General features: G+C 34.3%; 2 protein-coding genes across 4 annotated transcripts; one reads left to right on the forward strand and one right to left on the reverse strand.

Moving 5' to 3' along the window:
* The first annotated feature begins 7701 nt into the window (after positions 1-7701).
* Positions 7702-10041, forward strand: LOC120273212. The gene is made up of 4 exons (XM_039279844.1): positions 7702-7909; positions 8273-8670; positions 9254-9928; positions 10012-10041. The coding sequence occupies exons 1-4, from the start codon at positions 7702-7704 to the stop codon at positions 10039-10041; spliced, it is 1311 nt and encodes a 436-aa protein (XP_039135778.1).
* Positions 10042-10728: 687 nt separating this feature from the next.
* Positions 10729-14224, reverse strand: LOC120273390. 3 transcript variants are annotated; one of them, XM_039280017.1, is made up of 5 exons: positions 14100-14224; positions 12033-12066; positions 11851-11957; positions 11690-11782; positions 10729-11050 (listed from the first exon to the last, which is right to left on the reverse strand). In XM_039280017.1, exons 1-5 carry the CDS (start codon positions 14157-14159, stop codon positions 11045-11047), a joined length of 300 nt encoding a protein of 99 aa, XP_039135951.1. In that variant the 5' UTR covers positions 14160-14224; the 3' UTR covers positions 10729-11044. The 3 variants fall into 3 exon arrangements, with proteins under 3 accessions (XP_039135951.1, XP_039135952.1, XP_039135950.1); XM_039280018.1 differs by having other exon boundaries at positions 11851-11945; positions 12024-12066; XM_039280016.1 differs by having other exon boundaries at positions 12024-12066.
* Between the last annotated feature and the right edge of the window lie 972 nt (positions 14225-15196).

Here is a 15196-nt window from a genome sequence, read left to right on the forward strand (position 1 = left end):
GGTCAGTGTAGAAAATCAAAACTCCCACAAAGAGTTAATCTCTACACAACTCTTACCATCTCTCTCTTACCCTAAGGGATCCTGAAATCTTGTTATAAAAATTAATTACTAGTCCGCACTAGATGTAAAATTAATTTGACTATTAAAATACCAAGTTTTGGCAAAAAGTAAAAAAAACCGTGATTGATAGCTACCCAAATTCCTCATTTATTTACATAATTTTTTTAGCCCACTGCTGAAAATATTAAGTAATTTTTTTAGTTTTATTAAGGATATATATATATATATGCGTGTGAGTAATTTAGACAACAAAATGCAATTTCATTGAATAGTTTCATGTCATGTAACACAGAATTAACGGATTAATTGTTTCATAGGTCACTAAATTTTGAACTTATTTCATTTCGGTTACCAAATTTTAATTTGTATCTTAAAGGTTACTCAAGTTTGATTTCTTTTCTTCGGGAGGTCACCCGCGAGTAACCACATCCATAGTTCTGACATGGATGCCGGAAAAAACACAATCAACCCTGCTCTCCACGTCCTCAGTCTGAGATGGAGCTTCCATGTCAGCAAGGGTGTCCACGTCAGCCTTAAATAAAAGCCTTCTCTTCCCTCTTAACCCTAACCCCATCCTCATCTCACACACCGAGCGTCGGCCCCTTCTCCCATATTTCATCTTGAAACCCTAGTCTTCCCCCCTAGCCAAACCCTAACCCCATACTAATCTCCCAAGCCGAGCAGCTACCGCCTTTTCCCTTTCATCTTGAAACCCTAGTGTTCCCCTTTAGCCGAACCTTAACCCCATACTCATCTCCCAAGCTGAGCAGCCACCGTCTTCTCCCACAATTCATCTTGGAAACCCTACTCACCCAACCAACTCTTCTGTGCATGATTTGGATTTCTCGGTCCTTCGTTGTGTTTTCTGGAGCAAAAATCTTTGAATTTGGTGTAGAAATGGTTGCGGATCATGTAGTTTTTGTTAGGGTTTTCTTTTTATTTGGTTTTTTCTTTATATTATTATGTGATTTGGGGTCGGAATTATGTGTAATTCTCTCCTTTTGAGATTGATCTTCTTTTTTGGCTTGCTAGTTTTTAAATTTGATGCTTTCCTCTTTGATTGTTTTTTAAATCTTTAGTTTAGCAAAAATTTGGGAGCTTATGTGTTTAATTTCAACCAGGATTTAATTTTCAAGATTCACTCTGGGGAAATTAGGAGCTTATCATGTTAAAAAAGGAGTTATTTTTTTCAAATGATGCATGTACATATAAGTGAATTTGTGTTAAATGATCTATAAACTAGTATGAGTTTTATGCTTGATCATTGATGTGATTGCAATTGTAGTCGGATGCTGTTTTGTTATTAATTATTGTTATTGTTTAGGTGTGAAGATGGGGCTATCTTTTACCCAGCTTTTTAGCTGGCTCTTTGCCTAGAAAGAGATGCGTATTCTCATGGTTGGTCTGGACGCTGCTGGTAAGACCACTATTTTGTATAAGTTAAAGCTGGGAGAAATCGTGACTACCATCCCTACAATTGGTATGTATGACAAGCATCGTTGCGTGGTTAAATTTGGAGTAAAAATTTTGAATACTCACTGTACTATGCCCAATTTCCACTTTGCTCACTAAATTTCAATTTGTATCTTTTCAATCATTGAGAATCAATTCTTATTCTTTGGGAGGTCATCCATAGGATTCTGGTTGATTTTTGCTTAGCTGGCTGCCAAAAGTACACATCAGCTATTAATTTTGTAATTAATTAGTCCATGTTGGGGTACCACGTCACCTGGAGAACTTCAATCTATTTTCTCATCCACGTCAGCCTCCAACTCGACGTCACTCATCCTCGTCAGCCTACACATCCTCTTTCTTTTGAGAGAGCCATGCCCCCGCCGGCATCTCCTACATTCCTGACTTGCAGCCGAAAAAGAAGATCTTCGCCGGCGGTGCGATCTTTCATCAAAGGAATCTTCCTTCACCTGTAGGAAGGAGACTATAACAGTGCATCAACTAAGATCCGACCAATCAAGGATGGGAGAGAGATGATAGTGGAGCAGTTCTTTCACGGCCAATCACCGGCTGCAGCAATCGACCAAGAAAATGGTGCAGCAGTTCTGTTGCAGTGGCAATTATTGAGAAGGGCTTCTGTGGGACATCAGTAGTAGGTGTCTGTACCCAGTCCTAGTGCGAGATTTTGTGATGAATCGACAACAAATTCAGTGATTTTATGATGAATGATTAGCAATAAATGAAAGATTTATTAGTATGACAAATGATTTGTAAATTCGATGAGTTGATGCTTACAAGGAGGTTGCGTATCATATGTTATTGTTCTGGTACAGAATCTGTTTGTTAGAATGCCAACTAGAGAAGTTTGTTACAATTGGCATGATTCCTTTTTTATTTTTTTTTATATAAGCATCAGTGAGAGTGCCCAGCAACTTTGGCCAGATAATTACTTAATTCTGCATATCTTCTCCCTCTTCCACTCGTTTTCCTTCTCCTTCTTCTTCTTCTTATTCTCTTCTCCTCTTCACTTTTTCCTGACTTATTCCCAGCTATTCTATCCATGGTTCTAGCTATTTCCAGTAACCTGCAACAAGTTCAACAGGCTGATTCATCCAATTAAGTGGGAGGAGATCACCAGCACATCACTAACAATAATACTATAGAATACAATACCGCGGAATAAAATACCGCAGAAAAAAAATGATACATACAACTCTCCATCTAATTTTAATAACACACAAATAAAGTGATGACCTTAGTATTTAAAAAGGTTACTGTTTTGTTTAGTCATATATACTGATTCTGCAAACAAAAATTGGTCTGCAGTAAAAAAAAAGCTACTGTTTTGTTTAGTCATAAACACAAATTCTGCAAACATAAATTGGTCTACAGTCACAAAAGTTACATGTTCTAGGAGTTCACATGCTAGACCTGATAAACCTGTTAAAGTTTAAACAAAACATAGTGCACAGCCTGCAAACACTGCAAAGAAATAAAAAAAAATGGTATAACATTTGAAGCACCACTTCCTTTGAGGATGTATTTTATTGTCTTCCAGCTCCACTGCTTCCTCCTCCACGACCTGGTGGCAACCACACCTTCCTTTTTTCCCCCCGCCACCCAATTTGTTGTTGTCTTCATATTTTTTTATCAAGTATTGCTCCTCGTAATATAGGAGGTCTTGCTGGAAACTGCTTCCTAGCCTGACTTTTGTAGAGCTTGATTTCTCGTCCTGCACTCCCAATTGTTATTGTCACTCCCCCTGCACTTGACTTTGAAGGAGTTGAAGGTCTAGAGGTGGGATGACTAGATATTCTATTGATCTACACTTGAAAGGGCATGACAAGGTTAGCGTTTTGCAGCTATGTATGTACTGTCAAAAATTTGAAATTCAGTTTTGGTAATTGAATATTTTCCTAGGTTAGTTAATGCATACCTTTGGTATTGACTTTGTCGAGGAAGAAGCTGCCCTAGTTTCATCTTCTGCAAGATTCTGGTATGCAAGTGATGAAGCTGATATATTTCCACCTACTTGAATACTCTCTTTTGGTAGGATACGAACAGGCAAATTGAATACCTTTAGATAGCATGCCACACCAAGGAAAAAAATATATCCAAGTTAACATAGGGCATAACAATGAGGGAAGCAAATTGATTCACACAATACCTGTTCAGCTGATGATGCAGTTGGTATTCCCACATGGCTTTGGACGGGTATGTCAATTACCTTAACAAAGACAAAGTTAATATAAGCTGAAGCTTACAGTATTTACATTGTGTAAGTTAGAAAAAAACCTGTGAAAGTTGTTCTTGAGTCCCAGGTGTCATTCCATCTGCATTATCCCCACTTGTATGGTTGTCCCTCATTACTTCAGCCTAGTATTTACAATGGAATTAGTTTATAATAAATTAAAAAACTCACCCCACATCATATATATATACCTCAATAATATACTCCTGAATGACCTGAGGATCAATGGTCTCCATGGGGTCCTCTTCAATGCTACCACACTAGCAAAATTAAATGGGTTATCATTAGCAATTCAGAAATTACAAATGCATTTTAAAACAATTTTGATTGTCCCCAAAGGTGCTCACAGCAAACTGTATCCTCCCAGTTTTAACGAAAAACTTGCTCCCGTTCATGGTGCGCAGCCATGAATGCGATCAACAAAAGCCTTACAATATTCCGGTGCTTCCTCATTCCCGTATCTTACTCGCCAACTCCCATTCATGGTGCGCAAAAGCGTGCTCCCATTGGCAGAAGAAAGCCTCCGATGATGTTGGGCCGGTGATATGCTCTGATGCCTCTCACTTGGTCAAATGTTACAACCGGTGATGCTGGGCCACTCTCCTCTCACTCCCACCCTTGATCGGTTGGATTCTAGGATGCAGCCTCCTTCACACTAGTGAAGGAAAGATACCTCCAATGAAATATCACACTGTTGGTGGATGATGGTATCGCCGGCGAAGTTGGAGCTGGAGTAGGGTCGCATGGCTACGGAGTTGGAACTGGAGTGGGGTTGTTGTTAGAGAAAGGGAAAAGTGGGTAGGGTCGCGGCTCTCTCAAAAGAAAGAGAAAATTGAGGTTGACGAGGATGAGTAATGGTGAGTTGGACACTGATGAGGATGAGTGACACCGAGTTGGAGGCTGACATGGATGAGAAAACAGGTTGAAGTTCTCCAGGTGATGTGGCACCCCAACGTGAACTAATTAATTACAAAATTAATGGCTGACGTGTACTTCCTGCAGCTAGCTAAGCAAAAAATCAACCGGAATCCTATGGATGACCTCCCGGAGAAAAGAATTGATTCTCAATGATTGAAAAGATACAAATTGAAGTTCAGTGAGTAAAGTGGAAATTAGGCATAATACACTGAGCATTCAAAATTTGTACTCGTTAAATTTGTATGTTTAAAATTCTTTTTATGGTACAGATATTATACCATTAAAATTTCTTTGGATTTTTCATTATATAACTTTTTAGGCTTTGGCTACTGTAGGGTAATTTTGAAATGACTCTTTATTGTATGTGGCTGACTGTTTTAAAGAATGGTGGTCAGATGAGAGTTTTAACCATCACATTGTCAATGACATCATTCTTCATGAGTGAATTTTTGTAGCTAATTTCATTTTTGAAACCATCACACTCTTGCATGTACTGTCTTAATGGTTTATTGAGCAGTGTATCATCACATCTATTGTAGCATTAGAAGCAATTATGTTGTTATTAGTGAAAGTCCATACAGATGTATTGCCTACTCTTGGAAGAAATTATTATTTAAAGGAATGCTTTGTGAAATGCCTTCTGATATGGCACATCTGCTATTAAGAAACTACACAACTTGATAGCTTAAACCCTTTTCTATTGAAAGATTAATGAACACTATATAAATTTTTATAGATTATAACTTCAATCAGGGCAGGATTAAAAGGAGGCCATGTGATCAATAATTTCTTTTCTTGTTTGCAAGGGTGGTCCATTTTGCTATTTAGTAAAGCTCTTGAAAACCAACTTTAAAGTTTCTAATCTGCTCAAATAATGACATGCTGATCACTTTCTAACAATATGCCTTTTCTTCTATGTGATGTGATGTTAAATTTATTTGTATATCAGATAGAAGATGAATTTCATTTTTTAAGTGTCAATGGAAGGGTAACATGATAGAATAGAGGCAAGTGGGCATCAACACAGGCAGCCAGAAGTCAAAAGAGGGAGATAATAACCGAAAAAGAAGGATGTGGCTTCTCCCAGGAATTGGGGCTCCTACAGGTGGTGGTGTCACACAAGGAAGACCATCTTGAGGGTCTCCTAGCATTGTTTATAGTTTTGGGGTTTGTTACCATTTTTTGTAATTTTGGATGTGCTTGTTGTGATTTAATGGTCATGCTTGTGATGGTTATGCTCTGTATGAGTGCATTATTTACCATTGAATATGTATATGTTTTAACAATTACTAATGTAAATATAATGTTAGACTTGAATTTAATTGTATCATTCAACTATTATGACTATGCTTGAATGAAGTTATTTGAATGAATTGATACAGTTGTATTGTTATATATGCAGGAGCGGAGGGACAGGGGGGCAGGGGAGCGGCCGTCCCCCTGTCGCCGGCGAGGTCAGTGGACCCCGTGGCTTGAGAACCCCTCCGCCCCCTTCCCCGCCCAAGCCGCCCCCCTTCCCCCGATGACCGGCATTCCTCCTCGGCTCCTTAGCTTCTCCAACCATGTGGCTCTCGGCGCCCTTTCCATCTCCGGCCACCGCCACCCAGTCTGTGACACAGCAAGCTGCGAACTATTCGTGAAGTTTGCTCATGTGTCATAAGCATTGGAACTTGGAAGATGGCAATCTAATCAAGCATAAAGTAGCCAATGAAAAAATGAAACGTTGCATGTTGAAGAGAAATATCCGTTGCATGCCATTACTTGCATATCAGGTGGCAGGTGCTATGGTGCCAGTGTAGTGGCTAGTGCTATTATATTAAATTATTAATATATATATATATATTAGATTAATACATAATCTTTGAAAATCAATGAGATTGTATTCTTCTGAGTTCTCACTTCTCATCCATTTCAAAGCTAAACTCATTTCAAAAACTGAACTCATCCATTTCAAAAGCTTTGAACTTGAATTGTTTTTGATAAATAAGCTATATACCATCTGCAAGTTGCAACCTCAATTTATTCTTTCCACCGGCTTTGTTTGATCTCTCTATCCGGCGTCTAGTGATCAGGAGGTGTGAAACGTTATTTTATTTAATTTTTAAGATTTGTTAGTTAGTTAGTTTTTTTTTTGTCATGTATGAAATATTTTCAAGGAAATTTGTTGAAATGTTTATAAATTGATATTCATTAATGTGATATATGGTATGTGGATTGATATTATTGATTATTTGATTTAGATATGTGGCATATAAATTGATATCATTAATTTAATTTAGAGACTTAAGTATTATTAAAATTAAAATTTGTGATTCACTGATAAAAAAATTATCTCTAAAAAATTTTCAAATATAAGTTATCACTTTCAAATAAAACTTCATTTATAATTAGTAAGATCTTAAATTTTAAAAATAATACAAATTAAAATTTAAAAATTCTTAAAATAAATTCAAAAAAAATTATTTAAAACATAGTCATTAATTTAAATAACATATGATGTTATATCCACTAAATATAATCATCGAATTCGTACAACTATACGAGCCACATATCATATAATATAATCATCAATTCATAATAATACATTCAAACTTATAACCTATGCCCACTTATCATAATTCTTCTAAATAATTTTTTTAATTTAAAATACTATTTATGTATATTTAACTATAATTTATAAGCATAATAATGATAAAATGTAATTATTTTTTTATATTGAATTTTAACTTATCCCGCTCATCATAATTCTACTAAATAAAATTTTTAATTTAAATTATTATTTATGTTTATATAACTAGTATGAGTTATAATTATACTTGTGGATAAAAATATTTATGTTAAGATAATAATAAATTGTCACACATATTTTTTTGATAAATATTTAATTTAGTGTTACACATATTTGATTGGACAATTTATGAATTTATGATTTAGTTCAAATCATTTATATATTTAATTTGATTAATTTCATATATATGGAGAGGTTTTTTAAATCTATACCAAAAAGTATTGAAACAAGAATGGGTTCATCGTCTGATGTAAGTACTGTTGCACAAAAGAAAAGACGTGCTGAGTTTGATCCGAGTGATATCATTGCCGACCCAGGGCTTCAAAAACCAATCGAGGAATATGACACAGGAATAAGAGATCAAGTAAGGAGAGAGTATTTGTTAATGGGTCCATGTCAACCAGTTGGCCACACTTTTCCTAGAAAACAACAAGGAAAAGGTTTGAGAAGCTTTAAAGAAGTGTGGTTTCAGAAATTTAATTGGTTGGAATATAGTATGGAGAAAGATGCAGCTTATTGTTTTTATTGCTATCTTTTTAAGTAACCAAGGGGTGATAAGCTTGGGATTGATGCCTTCATGAAGACAGGGTTTAGTAATTGGAAGAAAGCAATGGAAGTTTTCACTGGGCAAGTTGGTGGAGTTAATAGCAACCACAACAATGCAAGGCGACATTGTGATGATTTCAAAAATCAGAGGCAAAGCGTGTCGCATATATTCTCTTCTCATAGTAGAGAAATGGAAGTTGCATATAGAGCTCGTGTCACTGCTGTTTTACGTGTTGTTAGATTTCTTATGTTGTAAGGTCTTGCTTTTCGTGGACATGATAAATCTTCAAGTTCCACTAACAAGGGCAACTTTTTAGAGATGCTAAATTGGTATAGAACAAAAGTTGAAAATGTTGGTCATGTTATTAATGAAAATGCTCCTGGAAATAATCAAATGACCTCTCCACAAATACAGAAAGAATTAGTGAGGGCTTGTGCAGAAGAGACCACGCGGGCTATTATTAATGAGATTGGAGATAGTTATTTCTCTATACTTCTTGATAAGTCTCGTGACAAATCAGTAAAAGAGCAAATGGCTGTGATTGTAAGGTTTGTGAATAAGCAAGGTCAAGTAATTGAAAGATTTCTTGCTGTTGAACATGTTGCTGATACTTCAACCCCTTCATTAAAGATAGCTTTGGATGGATTGTTTGACGTTTTAGTTTATCTATTTCTAGATTGAGAGGGCAAGGATATGATGGAGCCTCTAATATGAAAGGGCAATTTAATGGGTTGAAGACATTAATTTTGAATGAAAATCCATTTGCTTTTTATGTCCATTGCTTTGTCCACCAATTACAGTTGGTTGTAGTTTCTGTTGCGAGGAACATTTTGGCTATTTGTGATTTTTTTCAACTATGTCACTATAATTGTGAACATTGTGGGTGCTTCATGTAAAAAGAAAGATGCATTGCTTCAGAAGCACCATGATAAGATTGTGGAGAAATTGGAGAAATGTGAGATCTTTTCAGGAAAAAGGCCAACATCAAGAGACTAATCTTGCAAGACCCGATAATACTAGGTGAGGCTCATATTATACAAATTTAATCCGTCTATTTACCATGTGGGAGTCAGTATTAGAGGTGTTAGAGAATGTGTGTAATGATGGAAATGTTGTAGAGCAAAGAGGCATAGCATCGGGGTTGATACAAAGGATGGAGAGTTTTGAATTTATATTTATCTTGCATCTGATGATCAAAGTACTGGGATTAACTAATGACTTGTCAAATGCCTTGCAGCAGAAAGATCAAAACATTGTTAATGCAATGGGGTTGATTGTAACTGTGAAAGAACTTATGCAAGACTTGAGAGAAAATAAATGGGGTACAGTTTTAGAAGAAGTTAGGAGCTTCTGTGTTGAAATGTCAGTTTCAGTGCCTAATATGGAAGATAGTATACTAATTCGTGGCCGTTCGAGATGTGGGGGGCAATTGGTTACTTATTACCATCATTATCATGCAGAGATCTTTATTGCAGTGATTGATTTACTTACTACTGAGATGAATAACCGATTTAGTGAAACTTCTACAAAGTTATTAAGATGCATTGCTTGTCTTGATCTAAGAAACTCTTTTTCCAAATTCGATCATGGGATGCTTGTTCGACTTGCTCAGCTTTACTCTGATGATTTCTCCACATCCGATCATCTTATCTTGAAAGAGCAACTTCGCATATATATTCATAATGTGAGAAGAAATTCTGATTTTTCAAGTTGTCATGATCTTGCAAGTCTTGCTGTGAAGATGGTTCAATTTGATAAACATTTGACTTATCCATTGGTTTATCGTCTTATCGAATTGGCATTGATTTTACCGGTGGCAACAGCAATAGTTGAAAGAGCATTCTCAGCAATGAATATCATCAAAAAAGATTTGCGAAACAAAATAAGCGATGAATGGTTAAACAATATGATGGTATGCTATATTGAGCGAGAAATGTTTGCTAAAATTGATGAAGAAATAATATTACAATATTTTCAAAACATGCAAAATCGAAGGATTCAGCTCCCCCTCGCAATCATGAGTGATATGTATTTTTATTTTGTATTTTAAAATATTTTTCTTAGTGTATTATTTGATTTTTTAATTTATAAAATTTTGTTATTTAAATTTTTATATTTTTTAAATTTGTAGGAGGAAAAAATTAAAACTTGGTAACCAAAATGAAATAAATTCAAAACTTAGTGACCTATTAAAAAATTAATCCCAGAATTAACCATTAATCATTGCCTTTCATGAAAATTTATTTTTAACAAGAGTCAGATCTAAAACAATGGAGAAAAAAAAACAATTTCTCAAGAATTAAGGCCCGGTATAAATATTCAAACATATAAATGCAAAATTTCTTCTTTTTTTACCATAAATTATTTTCATATATGCATTTAAGTGCCTGTACACTTCCCAAACTTGTGAAAATAGTTTTTTTCCCCCTTGCAAGTGCAAGTCACCGCTCACCACTACTACATAAAATAAAATAAAAAACTGAACCACAAAAATTAGTTAGTGGAATACATAGGTACATAAGGAAAATTATCATATACAAGCAAAAAATAACTCTAAACAAAATAGTGTGAGAAAAGACTACCAAAATTTCCAAGAATTTCTAGATCCATTCTCCGTCTAACCCATATGTTGCATGAAAGCCTCTCATTGGTTGAGAATTATTTTCCATTGATCAATAGAAGTCATAAACAATTAAAAACAAAATGCTTGAGTTGTAGCCCATGTAGATCTAGACAGATTTCATATAAAAAGAACACTTATCATTTATACATGAGCTCCTTTCAGTCCAATGACACTAACTTTTTAGAATAACTGATAATTGAGCATCTGTTCCAAAAGTTTTGGTTCCACAGAATACTAACTCAGGAATAAAAATATTGCAGTTAAAATCCATCAAAAATGCTGTAATAGTTCACCGAAAAAAGCAAAAATAGAATCTATTGTTACGAGCTTAAAGAGAAGCTATGTTTGCTGTAGAATACTCCTTCCAACTAAGATGATAACTGTAACATGGCTCCCGGCAGTTTTTTACTTCTGTGACAATTGCAAGGACAAACCGGTCAGAGAGAAGCAAACGGAAATGTTTGAGCATAAGAATGTATTTTGCACAGTCAAAAAAAGAAGAAAGTCGATTGATCGGACAATATTGGAAGTTTTGCGATCACTAAAAATGAAGAATATTATTCACATGGAGAATGTTCATAGCATGAGTTTACTGAAGCTGATTCAGATTTAATGTGTATTTTGATGGTGATTTCAATTGATTTAAGGCAGTTGTCTATCAAACGAGTAACAATGCTTCTAATGTGCCAAATTCTTTAATCAGCATTATTGGTTAACTCAATTCAATCTGTAAATAAAAAATAAAAATAAAAAAAAAAAGAAAAGAAAACATGAACAATATGATTCACATAAAGACTCAGAAAAGACTAAATCATGAGAATTGGCGGTAACTACTTGAGCATCTTTACTAAGTCTGCTACAGATTATTACCCACTTAATTATGATCTTGAAACAAAACAATTACAAGAAAAGTATATCTATTGACAAGCTGCTTACCAAGTTCATTACATTGTGAAAAACTGATAATGCTGATTAACTAATAACAACAAACAATAGAAGACAAAGGAGAATGAAAAATACGGAAGTTTATGGAGGTAAACTTGTGGGTACCACGGCTAAAGATGCCAGCTTAGAATCTGCCTCTCTCAGTGCACGAACAAGGAGAAGAATACGATACTCAAGCTTCTGAATCTCCTTTGAGGCCTGAAATTGAATAGGCTAGAGAACATTAATATATTTGCCTAAAGATCACTAGTACAAAGGAACCACACCTTCTCCCGCTCGGATTGAAGCTCTGATTGTGCCGTTTCTAATTTTGATTGAAGCTCCTTAATAGTAGATGCTGAACTTTCAGTGTCCACAGCACCTAGCATGATATCTGAATATGCAACTAACTTTATATTAAATATGAAAGTAAACTTAAGTTGAATCGAAGTAGGACTACCTTTCTTACTTGCAAGTAAAGCCTCCAACTTTGCCAAGCGTTCCTGCAGATACAAGTAAAAGCTAATTAGGATGCAAGAGATTTAAAATGAAGTGAAAGCAAAGACATGAACAATAAGAGATTGATTAGTGCTTAATTCATTTAGTCTCCATATGTGTTTGCTTTTTTTCCTGGTAACTCTCCTTATCAGGTGCTATAGATATTTATGTTCTGCTACCCAATCACTTTTCCATAGTTATGTGCTGAATTTATTTGGGTAATTTCATCAAATTTAGAAGAAAACTCTCTATAGTAAATAGGATATGATTCATTTCATGGCAATATATCCCCATCAAAGTAAAGTCTGACATTAGACAGAATTCATTTCATAGCCTAGACACAACATCTTCAACAATTATCAAAACTTTAACTCATGTTTACCCATTATCTGCTTTAATATGCTTCAAGATAATGAATTAAGTAAAAAAAAATCTATCCAACTCTCAGAAATGATTATGATACAGAAGACAAAATTTTCATACAATTGGATATATGGATTAATTAACCTTAAAGCACAGAGTAAACAGAAAATTCCTCAATATTCTGAGAAGTTTTTAAGGAGGATATAATGGATTTTATGGTGCAAGAACATATAGTGGTCAAACATGAGTAAACATAACTTTGCAGATCAAGCTAATAGATCAAAATGAAAAGAGATATAAGGACCAAAAAAGAAATCAGCATCTAAGATTCACTTAAAATAAACATGTTTTGCATTGCCATTGAGTCTCTGCCACTATGTCAGGAACAGATCAACATTTGCCCACCAAAATTATGTCCCAAACTGTAAAGCAAGATCACATTCTCTTTCTATCAACAGTTGAAGGCTAAAATAAGAATCTTCCAATATTTCTGCTTCTACTGCTTTTGTGTTCCAAATTTCATTTAGATAGGAAGGAGCCAATCTAGCAGATATACCTCTTTCAGTTACATTGGAAACTTGAAATGTTATGGCAACGACCACCAAGTGACAAATTTTTATCCATATAATCATTTGAAAGGGAGAAGACGTATAAGCTTTGGCCTAGATGGTGGATACCTAAACAGGCAATGTAACTTGAGGTTTTCTTTTTTGTTTTTTTTTTCAAGTTAGGTCCTAAAGAGACTAATATGGTCATTTTATTTTTAGGTCCTTAACCCATGCCACCAGTTGCTTAAGATGCTTAGGAGTAACATGCTCTAAACTAGTCTAGACGAGGTATTGAAAGCCGTATAAAGAAGTAAACCTCTCCCACCAGGTGTTTTTTGCATACACAAATATTCGAACTCGAAGCCACTTAAGTAACCCAAGCCTTCACCATTGGAACCAAACCCATTGGTCCACTAATATGGTCATTTCAGGAGAACTTCAAGTGCTTGTTGCAACAAATAGCAAAATAAAGCCAAATAAAAAAAAAAAATCTAAAATTCAAAGTTCAAAACTCACACAGCTTTATATAGCGCAGATTGCAAATAGTCATCATTTTATACCACATGCGAAAAATAAGTTCATAACTTGCTAACAAATTGCTTCATAAACATCTTAGATTATAGAGCTCAATTGCAAAACAATTAAACAAGACCAAATAATCCATATAATTTACCATAGATTTGATTTTATCACATCAAGCACAAAATGAATGAAATTAATAAATACTACTTCCTCAGATTAGAGAACTAAAAATAATAGAACAAAATACCAGGTCAATGCATAAGTCCCCAGTAAAAAATTTCAAAAATATATACTTAGCTAAAGATTAATATAATTAAGAATTCAACAAAAACTAAAAAAAAAAACCAATTTGCATCTAAAATACAGCCAATAAGCCACAAAATGATATCAGAATCGCAAACAGATCAATTTGTTTCAACACTAATAAAAATAATACTTTGAAAAAATTCTCAAAAAATAGAAAACCCATGAAACATGAAATAACTGAGATTATACAAGATTTGAAGTATCATCAACTCCCAATGAAAGAAAGCAAGGCTGCCAAGGCATCTACAACAATACTTTCGATTAGAGAGGAGGAGAAGGAGAGCATTAGGGTTTGCTACCTCAGCTTCAGCAGCCCTCTGATTGAAAGATTTGAGGATTTGCTCCATGTTCTCCGCCATCGTTGCTGCAAAGAGAGAGAGACGGAGCTTTCCTCCAAGACCTTTGAATTTGGGAAACCTCAACATCCGAGAACCCATGAGATTATTGGCAAATTTCATTTACTGAAATTACCGTTTTACCCTTGTACTTTATCTTATTCTCTTTCAGCATAAATCGTTTATTTATTATTTATCTATTTATTTTGTAAATAAATAATTATAAATTATTTATTTTTGAATTTGGCGTGATCTGATCTGAGTGCTGGCCTAAGAGCATTTTTAATGGGTAGGCATCACAGAGTTTGATGCACATGCCTCCTCATCAACCCATTAAATTCTAACTCATTAAACTATCTCCCATAAAATAAGACCCACAATTAACTCATCAAACTCTTACCTAGGTAAGGTTCGGTTCGGTTCCGGTTCGGTTTTGGTTTCGGTTCTGGCGGTTTGGTTCAACGGTTCTGGTTTGACGGTTCATACGGTTCAGTTTTTTTTTTTTAACTAAATAATTCAATAATTCAAATTAATTAACACAAAAATACAAGAATTAATTTAATACTAATATAAGCCCTTTGCAATCATAGATTTAACTAAGCACTTTGCATTTAATGATAGTAGGTTAAGTTAGTAGGTATACGGTATACCCAAGGTTTCAATGTTTTATTTATTTTGTTGTTATTATTTTTAATGTTCATGTATGTTATTTGTTTTCTTCAGAAATTGTTTTTATTTTTTTTTTCCTTTTTCTTTTTGATTTCTAGTATACTTATATAAGTTGCATAGTTTACAAATTAAAAATCTTGGGAGTTTTATCTATATATTGGAATATCTATATATATATATATATCTTTAAATGATCAACAAAATCAGGCAAATTGATATATATACACATATATATTCATGTTTATTTTATTTTATTTATTTATATATTTTTTTAATGGTTCAAATGTTTTACATGAGAGCATTTTACTCAGTATATTTTCATTTATATAAAATAAATATAATTTAATATGAACTACGTTAATTTTGTAAGTTTCAAAACGGAAGATATATAA

The sequence above is a fragment of the Dioscorea cayenensis genome, chromosome 12 (genome assembly GCF_009730915.1).
Source record: "Dioscorea cayenensis subsp. rotundata cultivar TDr96_F1 chromosome 12, TDr96_F1_v2_PseudoChromosome.rev07_lg8_w22 25.fasta, whole genome shotgun sequence".
NCBI classification, from domain to species: domain Eukaryota; kingdom Viridiplantae; phylum Streptophyta; class Magnoliopsida; order Dioscoreales; family Dioscoreaceae; genus Dioscorea; species Dioscorea cayenensis.